At 42.3% G+C, this 16,844-nt stretch overlaps 1 protein-coding gene across 2 annotated transcripts in view; it reads left to right on the top strand.

Moving 5' to 3' along the window:
• Positions 1–389: 389 nt before the first annotated feature.
• NFXL1 (nuclear transcription factor, X-box binding like 1) overlaps positions 390–16,844 on the top strand; it is a 50,893-nt gene continuing 34,438 nt past the window's right edge. The window contains exons 1-10 of one of the 2 annotated variants that reach the window (XM_088131122.1): positions 390–688; positions 2,199–2,390; positions 4,159–4,268; positions 5,428–5,561; positions 6,887–7,065; positions 7,779–7,940; positions 8,175–8,275; positions 9,126–9,240; positions 9,607–9,731; positions 12,449–12,571. In XM_088131122.1, coding sequence (XP_087987248.1) covers positions 556–688; positions 2,199–2,390; positions 4,159–4,268; positions 5,428–5,561; positions 6,887–7,065; positions 7,779–7,940; positions 8,175–8,275; positions 9,126–9,240; positions 9,607–9,731; positions 12,449–12,571 — 1,374 coding nt within the window. In that variant the 5' untranslated portion in view covers positions 390–555. The remainder of the gene's footprint in view (positions 689–2,198; positions 2,391–4,158; positions 4,269–5,427; positions 5,562–6,886; positions 7,066–7,778; positions 7,941–8,174; positions 8,276–9,125; positions 9,241–9,606; positions 9,732–12,448; positions 12,572–16,844) is intronic. The other variant, XM_088131121.1, reaches the window with a different exon arrangement.

The raw sequence follows: 16,844 nt of genomic DNA, 5'->3' as shown, positions 1-16,844 counted from the left end.
CTCCCCCCCTCACTAGCAACCGTCGGGGCCCGGAGACGCGGCTCAAGGCGTCGCGCAAAGGCGGGCGCGAGCCGCGGATCGGCCGGCCCCGCTGCAGCCGCCCGACGCGCGGATCCGGGCCTACGGGGAACAGCGGGCCGAGGACGACTCGAGGGCCAGAGCCAGCCCGGCGGCGGGGGCGAGGACGCGCGGGCGCTTCTCCTCGTCCGCAGTCGCGCTGACTGACTTCTGCACCGGAACCGACCCGGGGGCCGCCCGGCTGCGAGAGAAAAGAAAGACCGGAGCAGAAGCCGACGGCCGCCGCAGAAGCTGGGCCGCACTCGCGCCTCAGCGCGCCCCACCTGCTTCCGGCGGCTCCGGCCGCTGCGACCCGGAAGGCCCCGCCCACGGGCGGGCCCCGCCTGCTTCCGGCGCGCTCCCGCGGGCTTCCTGCGCGGGGGATGCCGGGAGTCGTAGTTCGGGCCGCCGGGAGCGGGGGACGAGCGCTGCGTCGCCCCTCCGAGCCCGGGCCGGCGAAGAGCGGCCGCGGGGGCCCGGCCTCGCCTGAGCGAGAGGATGGAGGCCGCCGCCTGGCGCCAGGGCGGCCGCGGGAGGGGCAGGGGCCGGGCCGCGGCCGGCGCGGTCCTCCCGGGGAACGCAGCCGGCGGCCGGGCGAGGGCGAGAGCAGCGGGCGCGGGGGGCGCCCACGGTGAGTCCCCCTCCCCCTCCCGGAGCCGCCGCCGCCGCCGCCGCCGCTCCTCGCCCGGCGCCCTCGGCTCGGCGAGGCGGGCCGCCCGTGGAAGGAGCGCCGCCCGGGCACGCGGGACGCGGCTGCCCTTTACCGGCCGCGCGTCGCCGCTCTCTCCGTGGTTTCCGTCCTCCGGGGAGCTCGGGATGCTCCCGGGACTCCGTTCCGTTGAGCTTCCTGGGCCGGGCCGGGCCGGGCCGGCGGTTCGGTTCGGTTCGCCGCCTCTCCCTGCGCGGCCAGGAGCCGCTGCGCCGCCGGAGGCTCCCTTCGCGTCCCCCCGTTTTATCTTCACCGCGGCGCGGAGAGCGCCATTTCCGAAAAAGTACTTCTTGTGAAGAGGCTCCCTCAGCGCGGGCCGTTCCCGCCGCCGCGCGCGCCGCCAGCTGCCCGAAGCGCTTCCCTGCGGCTCGGTTAGGCAGCCGGAGGCCTCGTGACCACGCGGTCCCGCGACTCGCGGTTTTCTGGGGCGTTCGCCCAGCTGCCCACGCTGCCTTCAGGCCCGGCGAGGGCGAGGGCGAGGGCGGCGGCGGCGCTCGGCAAAGCGACCGCGGGGAGCGGTTTCCGACGGCCGAAGCCCCAGGCCCGCGCCCTGCCCCTCGGCTCCTTTCCTGTGAGGAAAGGCGCTCGGGCCCCGACACGTTCGTGGGCTAACTAGGAGCACCAGCGGAACTGAGATTGGGTGCCCGAGGAGCCCCTAAAGAAAGAGAAAACCCCCATTGAAACGGCGACAGAGAACAGCTGGCGCAAATCAGCAGTTCCAGTTTCGCGTCGCTTAAAGGCTGCAGAAGCTTCTCTGTAGTTGGATTCCTGTGACGGACAAGCCATGATTCCTGGTTTTTCCCCTCCCGAATAGGAGAGGAAAGCCAGGAGGCTGAGGAAAACTGTCCCCGTTTCTTTGTGCTCCAGATTAGCCCTTCTTGAAAAAGAAAGTTCCGTGTCTTTCTATATTGCGCTTAGTTAAAATTCTGGACTCAAGCTATTGACTGACTGACTGACTGACTGTGCTCCCTTCACGCTTGATTTCACACCTGTCTTCCTTACTGAAGAGACGACCGATTTTAGAATTTTGAGCGTTGTTAGTGACGTGCAGTAAGAAATCAGGAAACCTAACCCCGAGAAGAGAGTAGTCTTAATCTTCCTGGCCGTGCATGCTTGAAGATAATTGAGATTACTGTATATGGAGAAAAGCTCTTATCAAAAGCTCTTTTTAAAGTTTCCGATCTTTATGTAGATAAATATCTAAATGGTATTTTAGTTCATTGGCCTTAATGTTGAAAAAATAGTGTCTGGATTCAGATTCCATGCTAAGCCATTACGTCAGTTGTTTGGTTTGGACTTAGTGTACTTATGTGCATTGCCACTGTAATTCATGCAGCAGTGTAGCTGAACAAATCATTGTTCTTGTACTGTATGACCCTAATTACTGTTTTAGGTTCTCCTGATGTGTAGTTTTATGTTTTTCTTTTAACAGAGCTTGCATCACAGAAAAAATTTGATGAAATTAAGAAGGCTAATCAAGCTGCAGTTAAGAGACTTATTGAAAATCAGTTTAGCTCCTCATCTGAAGATGATGATGATGATGGTGATGATGATGATGAAGAAATTGAAGGAAAGCATGGACAAATATTGGCCAAAACATTTACAAAATATACTAATCAGACTGGTAATTTTTCTATATTGGCTTCTCAGCTTTCACTTTAAGGAACAACTTACCGTTGCACTAGAAATGTTGCTTGGATATTGATTTCCTTTTGTGATAGAATCTTACCTTTCTAGATTTATTCTGGAAAGCTACTGCTTGTGTTCATACAGCATAGAATGCTAAACATATTGAGTCAACCTTTGCTGTCTGTTTTGGAAAAAGTATGTGAAATCTTGGGATAATCTGCTCCCTTAAGATGCTAAGTTGAGGCTGCTGCTCCTGTCAATGAGATTGAAATTTGCTCTTCAGCGCAAAGGCTTAGGGAAGTGTATCGTGATCACTCAAAAGAGATGTCTGTAGACTTCAGGAAAAGGGTTATCAATACACGAGACACAAAAGGCTACAAAATCTTTGCAAAAAAAAACGGCCTTTGTCATTTTACAGTCAGGCAGAAAATATGCAGTGGTATCATTACTTTTCCTAGGAGTGATTGTCAAAGAAAATTTCCCCCCAAAGCAAGGCTCACAGTTTACAGAGAGGCTTCAAACAACCCCAAGATAAAGGCAAAGGATCTGCAGGCCACTCTTGCAATGTTAGATGTCAGTGTTCATGATTCTGACATTATGAAAACATTGAATAAAAGTTGTATTCATGAAATGATGTGAGGGAAGCAACCACTGCTGTCCAGAATAATACATTGCCATCCCTCTCAAGTTTGCCAGATATCACCTGGATAATCCAGATGGCTATTAGAACAAAACACTCCATTTCAGCAAAAGACCCTCATCCCGACCATGTAGCATGGTGGTTGGAATATCATGGTTTGGGGCTGCTTTCCAGCCTTTGGACATGGATAGCTCTTTTTCATTTAGGGAACAGTGATTTCCAGATTATACCAGCAAATTCTATGAGGGAATGTCCATGAAGTGAAGCTTAAATGAATCTGCACCATGAGAATGATCCTAAACACACAAGTAACTCTATAATAGAATGGCTGGAGCAGAAGAAATTTCACATTTTGGAATGGCTGAGACAAAGAGCTGATCTTGACCCAACTGAAATGTGGCATGACTTGAAACAAATAGGCCATGCAAAACAACCTTGAAATATTAATGAATTGAACAGTTCTGTAAAGAGGACTGGACAAAAATACAAGTGGATGGGCATAATGGATCAGGCAGACATTTGGCTTAAATCACTGCTGTTAAAGGATTTGCTAGTGCTGCTAAATCTAAAGCTTCGCATCCTTTTACTAACGAAGACAGTGAATGTTAGCTCAATAAAGACATAATGCAGTGCATTGTTTTGTGTGTTGCTCATTTACTCAGAATTTTTTTAGGACTTAGATGAAGCTAAGATCATATTCTACTTCATAGGACTGATGAGTTGAAGATAGAGAACAATGTTCTCATACCTCCGTGTTAGAGAAAATAAAGGCGTTAACTGAGACATCTCCTTACAAATCTTTGTAACTGAACAAAAGAATTTGGCAGCAGCATGAGCCCCGCTTCTCTTAGCATTGGCTAGTAATCAATGTAGTAATTCTACAGAATTGATTAAAATGTAGGAGAAATAAATATTTAACACTCAGTGTGATAGAAGCTTGAAAAGAACACAGGTGATTTTGTCATTCTTCAGCTCCCACCCCTTAGAGGCAGAGGCAACTACCATACGGTATACCCTGGAAATGACTAACACGGAACTCTAAAAGAAGGTCTTGATTACCCCTCTGCCTTGATCCTCCAACGTAATAAAAGTTTTGTCATAAATAATCTTTTTCTATTCACAGATGGAGATGCAAGTGAGTTGGAGCGCACAAAGCAGTATATGAACGATGCCTTTCAGTCTGGGGCGCTGACGTGTCTGATTTGCATTGCTTCAATTAAGAGAAATCAAGCAGTAAGTCTGTGCATATTGCTGCATTATCTTTTCCCCAATCCGTATTTACTACTCTCTTGAAATATCCTTGGCTTCCTGAAACAGACAGCATATCAAGATGCTTATTTGTGATTCTGCCTTTGGAATCTCCAGTCAGTGTATTTAGAAAATGACACAAAAGTCTCTCTTTTCCCATTTCTGTTGTGGTTGGATGTATCAACCTGAGCGAATAGATTTCTTTATAACAACCATTTGTCATTTTGTGTCCCCACATTCAACCTGTCCATGTCTGTTATAATTATTTGGGGGAATTTTCAGTATTTCAGAATATTGCTATGTTTGAATTTACCTATTCCAAAAGTAAAATGATCCTTTTTAAAACCTCTGACCTGTCTCTGCAAGATGCATAAATCTATCTCAGCGCTTGGTGCTATTGTCAAGCTTTGACTGCTGCCTTTGTATTTTATGAAGCTTAGTCTAGCCTGACATAGGCTGACCTTGAAAAAGTTAAGGCTACAAATTAGATGGATTTAGATGGAAGATCACCAGTCTGGACATTAGACAGGAGAGTTGAAAAAACATCCTGTAAGAAGCCAATGGCAAATGAATTTTGTATTGCCAAGAAACAACTTGAATGTGTCCATGAAGTCAATGTGAGTTGAGTCAACCTAAGGGAGACTTTACGGTTTATCATATTGGTATATGGCTCGGTTTTGTCCACGACAGTCTTATAGTTATGATTCCTGTTGGAGGCTGGCCAAATTCTTTACCAATAGGATCATAAAAATTTTAAGGAAAGCTTTTATAAATACTACAGTATGTCATTTGTATCTGAAATTTGTTATTTTAAGTACTTACGGAATATGGGTGCATTTTGCTTTGTATTAAAATACCTTGTTAAACACAAGTAGAGATAGAAACTTTTGGGAAAAAATAAAGCTATACTTGTTATTAATTTATGGCTAAGACATCTCTAGCCACGAAATGCTATGTTGTCAAAAGGTGAAGATAAACAAAGTTAATTTAGTGGTTGCCCTAGGCAGTGAAACAACCAGGAATTTCACATCAGACATAGGCACAATCTTTTCTTATTTTCTTTTGTTTTTAAGAATTAAATTGTATTTGCCAGATCAACACATTAGTAAGAAGAGCTTCTGACATATCCTTGTCTTTCTTCAAGGTCTGGAGTTGTTCTGGATGTTTCTGCATATTTCACATGCCATGCATACAGAAGTGGGCGAAGGATAGCCTTTTCTTAGTATCTTCTCCTTTGACAGATGATGAGTTTGGAAAAAAGGATTATCCGTGGCCATGGTAGGCTTTGAAGATTTTGTTCTGAAAGCTGGTTTACGTACTGGAAAAAAAATTGAGCAATAGCTTTGAAAAGAAGAGCAGGTGTAGCCAGAAGCTTGTTTTGTATATGCTGTAATTTTACCTTCAGTGTAACCCCCCGCGACTGATAAAATTTACTTCACTTTGAAGTATGCTTAGCTAAACTAATGCAACTTGAATATTGTGTAAGTTAAGAATATCACCCCTGCAATATTTTCACCAGGACTCCAATTCAGCCAAAGTTGTGCACATTCTTAGCTTTCCATTCAAAATTGTTGGAACTTGAAAATGCTTATATTTGGCACGACCGTAATCTGTGAGTTTCTTTGTTAGCTAGTGTTGACCTGAATTTAGTTTACTGCTTATATCCATCATATACTGCTTCACATCCATCATGGAAAGCCTTTGGTAAGTGAACTTCAGACTGTATGGCTTCAAACTTGCTGGATGTGACAAATACAACAATGCAAAACAGTATCTAGGAACAGAAAGGCTGATATTCTCTTCGTTGCCACCCTTGTTGCTATGCTGCCCTCTTGCATCTTCTTCTGCATATGAACTTGAACTTTTTTACCTACAGCCTTTGTGCACCGAAGTTTATTTTGTAAACTTCTATTAAGTCTGTATGTGCAAAAGGGTGCTTTGTAATCCCAATTAGTTCTCCACCCATTTCAGTTCTGTTCATCATAGATATAACTTTTCAGAGGCCTTTCTATGTTCCATTCCCTTTAATGATTAGTTCAATTTGTATTAAAAAACACACACATCAGAAACAGAATCCATTTATGCATTTTAAACAGTGGAAAAGAATTGTTATACTTGCATATAACAGAGCTGCAAGGTAAACATTAAAAAGATTTTCAAGAATGTGCTTCCATGGCCACTTTTTTTTTCTTTCCTTATAAAAAATATAGAGGCAACAGTTTTATAAACCTGAGAAAATAGATAGAAGTTAGGTCCTGGGTGTGCAGGTATGCACATCCAAAACCACACATAAATGTTCAGTGGGAATTCTTTTCCACTGTTTAAAATGCATAAATGGATTCTGTTTCTGATGTGTGTGTTTTTTAATACAAATTGAACTAATCATTAAAGGGAATGGAACATAGAAAGGCCTCTGTAATTTATTTTAGGAGAACCAAAAATAAATGTGTTTAGTGATGTCCATCCGTTTATAGAATGGCAATTATCAACAGAATCCATTCCCCTCCTTCTCCCTGTCACATCATCTTTCAAATGGGCCCATTAGAGCAGATTCAGTGGGAACCAAGTGTTACTGAGTGTGGCATTAATTTTTCCCTTTTCAGTCCAAAATGCAGGTTTGAATACAAGCGATCTGAGATTCCCACTCGATACTACTGCTATTGTGGGAAGACTGAGGATCCCCCTCTGGACCCCTGGCTGGTTCCACATTCTTGTGGCCAGGTCTGTGAGAGAGATTTCAAACCTCCTTGTGGACACAGGTGCCTGTTACTTTGTCACCCAGGTACGTAATATTATGGCAGTTGTTTGTAAGCTATCAGGATTGTATGCCTTTTGCAGCAGGTAACATGAAAAGTGATCAGTAAGTGAGAGTTTTGAGATTATAGTCACTTGAGGACCATTCATCTATCCTTGGATCTGTTTATTTTCTATTTATTTAAGATTACTGTATATTGTAATTTTAATTGATTTTAATTGATCTGTAAACTGCCCAGAGTTGTTTCAATGAGAAGGGCAGTGACAAATTTGATATATAAATAAAAATAAAAATAAATTTTATGTCATATATGCGACAAAATGATATTGAGACCAAGGTAATACATGAGGATAAAAAATGAAAGAATTCATCTGTAACAATTATGCAGGCTAGGGTGAGTTATAATGAATCTTTTGGCCTGCTGCGGATTTCTTTTGTCTGTTCTGGTGATTTATAAAGCAGCGTCTAGGCAGCTCAAGTTAGCCAGGGGTGGTGGTGCATGGAGCATTTGATGTTAAATTGCAAATAACATCAGTCGTGGCTATTTACATTATTTGTAAGCGATGTTATTTGTGGGTGATCTCATACTGCAAATGATGTCATGATGTAAAATTGCCTCATCTGGACTAGTAGACTTGTCTGTTATTTCCAGTGTTCGTGTACACTGGAATTTTGGCCCATTATTGAGGTTTCAATTGTATTAATATATGAATTTCTTGATGTTGTCTTTGGCTCTCTAGGCCCTTGTCCACCTTGCCCAAAGATGGTCACAATAACTTGCTACTGCAAAAAGGCTAAGCCGGTGCCACGGAGATGCAGTATGAAAGAATGGTCGTGTCAACTCCCCTGTGGACGAAAATTGCCATGTGGGCAGCACAACTGTGGAAATCCTTGTCATCCAGGTGCAAATTGTACTGTTCAAAGACTTTGTTTGCATAATTCCCCGTTATATTACATTGCAGTTCTCTTGTTTCTTTGGGTTCTGAATAGATTTTGTGGCTTACAAATCAAATAAATAAATAAATAAAATCTCTATTAAGGAGTTTTTCCCTCTCCCCTATCTCATCAATGGGCAAATATTTAAAATGTTCTCTTTCCATGCTGTTTTCTAATCATTAGCTCCATCTTACTTTTAGGAGATTGCCAACCATGTCCAAGAGTCAGTAAACAAAGTTGTGTCTGTGGTAAACAAATAGCAGAAAGGCAGTGTGCAAGTCCTTTATGGCAATGTGATGAGGTAAGTTTCTGTATAAATAACAGATTTGTTTACAATAATATTACGTATTATAACTACTTAACTCCCATACTTCATTGTCCGGGAAAAAATGTGGATTACCATTACCAACAAGGATTTTAAGATTGAAGTAGGAAAAAAAACCTTTGCCCCAGTTCAGATGTGCAGGAACTCAGTATAACAATTGCAGTGCGGCTTGCAGACACATATGTGCAGTGAATTTGAAATTATCTCCCATCTGCAGACCTTTCCTTCTTCAGCCATTATAGCGATGAGAATTTTCCTAGGTATAGTATCAATTGTAGACAGTTTCTGTACTGAAAGAGTCAAATTCAGTTGGCCTGTGTTTGAAACATGAAGTGATCAAAAGAATAAATCCCCAAACTTTATTCAGCTAGAAACAAAGGATATAACTCTAGGAAAACTTTAATCCAGGGGTGAGGAGTGGGTAAGCCTCTAAACGTCATTGGACTCCTGTTCCATTAGCCCTAGCTATAAAGGCCAATGATTGGTGATATTGGGAGATGTTATCCAACAACACATCTTGAGAACTAGAGCTTTCCCGTCTGTTTTTTATTCCATGATATAGGACAGGTTCCTTCAGATATTTTGGAACCCATCAATTTCCTACTGGAGAATTGTTTATACTGACTGGGGTTTATAGAAGCTATGGTCTAGAACATTAGTAGAAGATCAGATCATGCTATGGAGCTTTAAATAATTTATTTCTGTATTTTAGTTGTTTATGTATTAACTTATTTGGAGAACTTGCTTTTTCTTGTATTTCGTTGAATTATGTTTGAGAAGTTTCTAAGTTCCTTATCTGAAATTGCTATGTGTATTTTCTCAAAAGGTTTGTGGCAGAACCTTGTCTTGTGGCTATCATGTCTGTGAACAGATTTGTCACAGTGGTTTCTGTGGAGAATGTCCCAGGTCTGGGAAAAGGTCTTGTCCGTGTGGAAAATCAAGTAAGTGTTTCCTTCTCTGCCATCTTTTTATTCACCATTAAGTCATTTAATTAATACAATTTTCCTAAAACAGTTGTAATTCAAATTGCATAAAGAACAAGCTAAATAGAGAAAAATTGCAGCAGTTAAAAGTCTACAAAATACTGGGTTATTGAAAAGTTGCTGTAAATTATGTCCAACACTTCCGCTTAGATTCAGTTACATTTGATCATAGTTGTAAAAATTAAGATTTTCAATTTAACTCCATGTTTTGAAGCAATACATTTTTTAGATAAATGTGAAATTACTTGAAAATATAACCTTGCATTTTCATTTGTATATTAAATGGCAGCAATTTGTATAGTTTCAATTTGACTTTTATTTTAGAATTTTCTTTGCCGTGTACTGAAGATGTGCCTACCTGTGGAGATAGTTGTGACAAAGTTCTCGAATGTGAGATTCATAGATGTTCACAGCGCTGCCATCGAGGTGCTTGCGAAATTTGTAGACAGGTTAGCATTTTTCTTTCAGTTTATGTCCTTTTGAATAGTCGAGCATTGTTTCAGGCCTTCTGAATATTCTGTTTCAGTGTATTTTCCTGAGGCACTAAATTCTTTTTCCTTTTCCTAGCCCCTTATCTCATTGAGTCCAAAAACTTCAGTCAAGCGGTCTTCCGCATCTTGTAGTTTCTGGTTTCTTTTGTTCAAAACCAAGATAACGCACTTGTAGTTATTCTGTTACTGTGAAAAATGGCTTGGGGAAATGTGTAGGAGCATATTTAAATGAAGCTGATCCAAATAGTAACATTCATATTGAATGACACAGGAACAGTGTGTGAATAACTGGATCACAATCAGGAAAAAAGGATCCTAGCAAGCTACAGGTAGTCCACGCTTAACAACCATTTGTTTAACGACGGTCCAGATTTACAACGGCCTTCAGAAAACTGCTTTACAACCCCCACAGTCACGTGATTATGATTTGTGACCTTTTTTACAATGGTTGTTAAGTGAATCACCATGTCATTAAGCAAATCACGTGGTCGTTAAGTGAATTCCAGCAAAAAAGTCCATTGCAGAAGCTGGATTCGCTTAATGATCACGTGATTCACTTAATGGCCATGGTGATTGGTTTAACTGCCGTCATAAAAAGATTGTAAAATCAACTCCAATTCGCTTAATGACCAAAGCACTTAGTGACCTAAATTCCAGTGCCTATTGTGGTTGGATAGCAAGGACTACCTGTACTTGCTTTTCCAAGAAATAATTCTATTGAAAAATCACAAATAGGTAACTGGGAGGTTATTTCAAAGGTGAGGTGGTTGAGAAGTGCTATATTGACGTAAATCAATAATTAACTGGGTGCCTCCATTAAAGGAAGATGGGGAAGAAAGTTAAGAGAATGTGGAGAGAAAAAAGGCATTAACAGATCACCCACTTATTTCAGAAATAATTATTTATGGAGCATAATTAACTAGATCATGAATTATAAACTCACAATGGATTCAAACACAAGTGCATCCATTTCCAATGTACAGAAAAGCTGAACTTCCTTATTAGATTAAATCCAGAATATCAATGAAAACAGTTTACAGGCTAGCAATAGTCCATCCTAAATTTCAGTTTGTGTCTACACATTGTAAATTTGTCACTTTACATGCCATTACATGTTAACAGCTCTCCAGCCAACATTATTCATGTGTGTCCATCTTTTTGATCTCAGGAATACATAACCAAATCTTAGTTCTTCTGAAATCCTTGTAAATGGCTGAAAAACATAACTTCTGTATCTATTAGAAATAAATGTTTGTTCCAAGTAGGTAGCTGAATTAATTTCTTACTTTTCTGGGAATCTGAACTGTTGTTGCAATCCTGATTATTTCTGTGCCTTTGTATAAGCTACATCATGTATGGGGTACTTCAAGGCTTGATGCTCTCCCCTCTCCTGTTCAACATCTACGTGAAACATGAAACCACTGGGTGAGGTCATCCGCCAGTTCAGGGCATGGTATCATCAGTATGCTGATGATACCCAGCTCTACATCTCAATCCTGAATGGCACATGTGAAGCTGTCAGTGTCTTGACCCAGTGTCTGGAGGCTGTTCGGGTCTGGATAGGGTAACAAGACTGACTGGCTATGGCTCTTTGGACCCCCTAGGTTGGGGATGTCACCATCCTTGGTCTTGGATGGGATTGCACTTCTCCAGTCAAGACTGGTGCACAACTTGGGGGTCCTTCTGGACTTGCAGCTACTGCTTGAAGAGCAGGTAGCAGCTGCAGCCAGGAGGGCCTTTGCACAGGATCATCTTGTGCGCCAGTTGAGCCCTTTCCTCAATCAGGAGGCCCTTCAGACAGTCACTCATGCCCTGGTCACCTCACACTTGGATTATTGCAATGTACTCTACATGGGGCTGCCCTTGAAGACCACCCAGAAGCTGTAGCTGGTTCAAAATGCAGTGGCGCAAGCAGTAATGGGCACCTCTCGGTATGCCCCTGCATCACCACTGCTACACGAGATGTGTTAGTTGCCAGTCAGCTTCCTAGTGCAATTTAAGTTGCTGGTTGTTACCTGTGAAGCCCTGTGTGGCAGAGGCCCTGGATATCTGAGAGACTGCTTATCTCCAACCATTTCTGCCCACCCAGTGTGTTCAGCAGAGTGGGTGCACTCCTGGTCCCCTCTATTAAATACTGCCATCTTGTGGGACCTAGAAAGTGGGCCTTCTCTGTTGCGGCTCCCACCCTCTGGAACAGCAGCCCCTCCAGAGATAAGGATGGTGCCCTTTCTCCTGGGGGTCTGGAAAGCCTTGCAAAGCTGGCTCTGGTCCCAGGCCTGGTGCTGACGTTTGTCATTGTTTAATGGCCCCTGCTTTGTTTCGTGGGTTTTGTTAGTAGAGTATTGTAGTCTGGGCTGCTGTTAATTTAATGTTTCTTGCTGTTTTTGTGTTTTTTTAATTTTGTATGCCACCCAGAGTCCACTCGAGTTGGGTGGCCAATAAATTTCAATTAAAAAAAAATCAGTGAAATAATTTTGGAGGATCCCTTATCACAACATGTTATGATTTAATTATCTATGTAGATTTAGTTTTTTTCAGTTGTGCTTTTAATCTGCTCCTTTTTTCTCTAAAGGCTTCTATTTATAGATCATCCAGTTTATTATCAGGTAAGTAACTTGATTTTGACATACATAATGTATGCCAGCTTTAGTGTCTTTCCATCTGTACCTTAACAGGAAGTTGAAAAGCAATGTCGTTGTGGAAAGCATATGAAGCAGATGCCCTGCCATAAGCCATACCTCTGTGAAACAAAATGTGCAAAAATACGTGATTGTCAGAAACACCAGTGCAAGAGAAAGGTAAGCATTGCAGATGAGTGCTGTATTTTAGCTAAATTGGAAATTTGGTATCTACATTTCTTTTGGATCTATGAAACCACCTCATTAAATGCATAAATACACGGAAAAAAAGACACAGCAGCTTTCATCCTTCCTGGTACGTGAAATAATCTTGTATGTAAAATTTACATTTTTTAAAACTGCATTTTCATTCGAAGATTTTTTTTTTTTGTTAGGAATAATCTTATTCAAGGAATAATGGTATCTCCTCTGCAAAGGACATGCAGAATTTGAAGACAATGACTTTTGGCTGGTGTGGGTCTTCCGGGCTGTGTGGCCGTGTTCTGGAAGTTTTGTTTCCTAACGTTTCACCAGCACCTGTGACCGGCATCTTCAGAGTGCAGGAGCACAGACAGGAGCAGTTCTCTCTGTGCCCAGGGTGATGTGACCCTTTTGTGGGTATTTATAGAGATCTGGGGGGGGAGGGGGGATGGGGGTGTGTGGGTGGGGTTGGGTTACTGAGTGGCTGCTTGCTTTGGTGTCAGCATCTGTGTGTATCTTCCTGGGGATTAGGCAGGGTTTTTTCTTCTACTGAATTGTTAACGAGGGGCTGCTGGGGGTGATTAGCAAGTTCATTGTGTGAACTGTTCACATGTCCTGGTGGTTGAGCTGAGTTCGTTGACCTTTTGCAGGCTGTATTTTTCAGGACTGGTAGCCAGGTTTTGTTGATTTTTAGACTCTCCTCTTTTTTATTGAAACTGTGCTGGTGTTTGTGAATCTCAATGGCTTCCCGGTATAGCCTGGTATAGTGGCTGTTGGTGTTGTCCAGTATCTCTGTGTTTTGAAACAATAAAAAAGAGGAGAGTCTAAAAATCAACAAAACCTGGCTACCAGTCCTGAAAAATACAGCCTGCAAAAGGTCAACGAACTCAGCTCAACCACCAGGACATGTGAACAGTTCACACAATGAACTTGCTAATCACCCCCAGCAGCCCCTCGTTAACAATTCAGTAGAAGAAAAAACCCTGCCTAATCCCCAGGAAGATACACACAGATGCTGACACCAAAGCAAGCAGCCACTCAGTAACCCAACCCCCCCACCCCCCCAGATCTCTATAAATACCCACAGAAGGGTCACTTCACCCTGGGCACAGAGAGAACTGCTCCTGCACTCTGAAGATGCCGGTCACAGGTGCTGGCGAAACGTTAGGAAACAAAACTTCCAGAACACGGCCACACAGCCCGGAAGACCCACACCAGCCATCGTATGCCGGCCGTGAAAGCCTTCGACAATACAATGACTTTTATTGAACAAGATTATGAAGAGTCCAAAAGGAAAATAATACTTCACTGCTAAGACAGGAGTTATCCAAAGAAGGGGGAAAGGAGGAGGAGGAACGCATGCTAGGAATATGTGCTTGCTTTGTATCAAATCTAGCTGGCAGATAATACAATTTAAGGCAGTGTTTTTCAAGCTTGGCAACTTTAAGACAGGTGGACTTCAACTGCCAGAATTCCCTAGCCAGCATGCTTGCTAGGGAGTTCTGGCAGTTGAAGTCCACACCTCTTAAAAGTTGCCAGGTTTGAAAAACACTGATTTAGGGGAAAAATAGAAAATGCTGGAAACTTACCTGCTGCTACATTGCATGTATATTCTCTCTTTAACATCAGTCCCTATCTCCCTTGAGTCCTCTGTTTGGTTTTGTTTTTTTCTACTTGTCTTTGGAAAGGTGCAATGTGCAATATGCAATATTGATCTTCATTCTCCAAGCGCTGCACTTTATGTGCTCCAATCTGCACCATAGAAGAGGGAAAATCAGCAGGTCTGGGAGAACCCAGATGTTTACGGAAGTGTAAAAGACAGCTGTAGAAAAGCTATAAGGGGCCACTTCTTGCCTCAGGCTTTGTCAGGGTTGAATATACCTGCAGTGGTGAACGTGCTAAGGCTATGGAGTAGAAAATAGATATTCCAAATAAAATCATAACATTTTATTTGTTAACCTTTGTTAACATACTTTTGCTAATGGTAATTTTATTGATTTGTCTGTTTGTTTACAAATCATATGACTGCCCATCTCACAAAATATGGGTGGTGTACAATAAGGCCATGAAATAACAATATTAAAACAGAATACCATTAAAAATATTGATATTATTATTTAAAAAAGGCTAGGCAAGAGCATTGAATGTTATGAAGAGTACAGCCACCTCAGCAGGTCACCGTTTCCTTGAAACCCCCAAGCTGGTTGGCATAGCCAAGTTTTGAGGGGTTTCTGGAAGGATGGCGGGGAATTTTGCCTATCCCCTTACTGCTTTTTAAAGCCTGCTTTTGGAGGGGGCACGCTCACCTAGAGTAAGTTTTGCAGAGCTTTATTATCTTGCTGTTCCCTTTTTCTATATGTGCTGGAGATGTGTCTAGGTAGAAAGAAGATCAAGTAGGAACTGAGTCAAGATACTTAAGTTGGCATACAAAACATGACTACCTAAAATGGTAGTTTCATCACAGTGAAACCAAAAATACGGTTGGTATAAAAAGAGCTGTGATATTTATATATATACAGTGGTACCTCGGTTCACGAACTTAATTCGTTCCGCAACTCTGGTCGCGACCCGAATCAAATTTTCCCATAAGGTTCAATGTAAATACGGTTAATCCGTTCTGACCCCTCCGAATTTGGTTGCCAACCGATTTTGGTTGAGATTCGAATCAAATTTTCCCATAAGGTTCAATGTAATTATGGTTAATCCGTTCTGAACCATATGTATTTTTTTTTTTAAACCACAAAAGTATGACACAAAGTACAGTATGAAGAGAGAGAACGCTAACCTTGCTCGACGCGACTTCTGGCGTGGAGGACAGGAAGGCAGGTGGGGAGGCGGTTATTGCTTGGAGGGAGAGTCCCCCTCCCTACAGGAAGCCACAACCACGTGTCACGGGAGGGAAAATGGCCGCGGACCCTGTTCGTCACCTGATCCGGCGTTCGCGAACGGAGGCAAAATTTTGTGAACGGAGCTGTTCGTGACCCGAATTGGTCGTGAACAGAAGCGTTCGTGACCCGAGGTACCACTGTATATATATTAATATAATATAATATAATATAATATAATATAATATAATATAATATAATATAATATAATATAATATAAAAAAATAAAAGGATGCTCTATAAAAAATAATCACAGATTATTTTTAATGTTAGGCACACACAATAGTAAGAAATAGAGTACAGGTGATCCTTGCTTAATGACTGTTTGTTTAACAACAGTTTGAAGTTACCTTGGATGCCTTGGAAAAAGTGCTTTATGACCTGTACTTGCACTTAAGACTGTCGCAAACTGTTGCATCCTCCTCCTCTGGCCATGTGATTGCAATTTGCAACTTGTTTTACAACAGTTGTTAAGCGAATCACTGAGGTCGTTAAGCAAATCACATGGTCGTTAAGTGAATTCTGGCAAAAAAGTCCATTGGGGAAACTGGATTTATTTAACCATGTGATTCACTTAATGACCATCATAAAAATGGTCATAAAATTGGGTCTGGTCACGTGACTCACTTAACGACCACCCTGCTTAACCAATTTTCTGGTCCTTATTGTGGTCCGTTAACTGTAGCTCCAACTGCATAGACTAAATGTAGTTCCAGAGTTAGAGCCCCTTTGTATAGAAAGTGTGGGTTTTTCAATGGTGCTCACTGGGGATGGGGTGATTTTTAGCACTTAAATTGGAACCAGTGGCCTTTCAGGTAATTCCTACATCTTTTCACCCCTAGTCATTGTTTATGCTAATCCAGATTGAGAGGATTTGGGGGACACAAATTCTTCATGCCTAAAATCATATTTTCAGAGAGGTGTGTGTGGTTTCCAAAAGACCATACAGGGAGGCAAGGATAAAATTTATCATCATGTCTGCTACTTTGCCAATAATTCTCAGTCTTCCCAAGCAATCCTATTTGTCTTTGACAGAAACAGCAGGTTAAATACTTGGGTGCATTTAACATAATACCTAGTTTTCTCCTTAGAGTTTGCTTATGTTATTTATTTATTTTTTAATAAAGTTAGGGGGTTGTGCACTTCAAAAATTACTTTGTAAAAAATAGCTTAGATCCAGAGTTCTCCTTTGGAACATTCTTTTATAGGAGTTTTTCATCCAGCAAGGGATCTCCTCTTGCGGAATGATGGGCTTCCTATCTGCATTTACAATGCAGAAATGAGAAATTTCCAAGCAGTTTGCTGGGGAGGGAAACAACAAAGGGAACTTCTTTGCTCAAGATGAGAGACAGACCAGTGTATGAGCT

The sequence above is a fragment of the Python bivittatus genome, unplaced genomic scaffold (assembly GCF_059951505.1).
Source record: "Python bivittatus isolate LINGU-HERP-01145 unplaced genomic scaffold, Pbiv_v1 ctg000970_np1212, whole genome shotgun sequence".
In the NCBI taxonomy this organism is placed as follows: domain Eukaryota; kingdom Metazoa; phylum Chordata; class Lepidosauria; order Squamata; family Pythonidae; genus Python; species Python bivittatus.
Note: the sequence above shows the minus strand (reverse complement) of the source record. Positions and strands in the feature narration are given on the sequence as shown.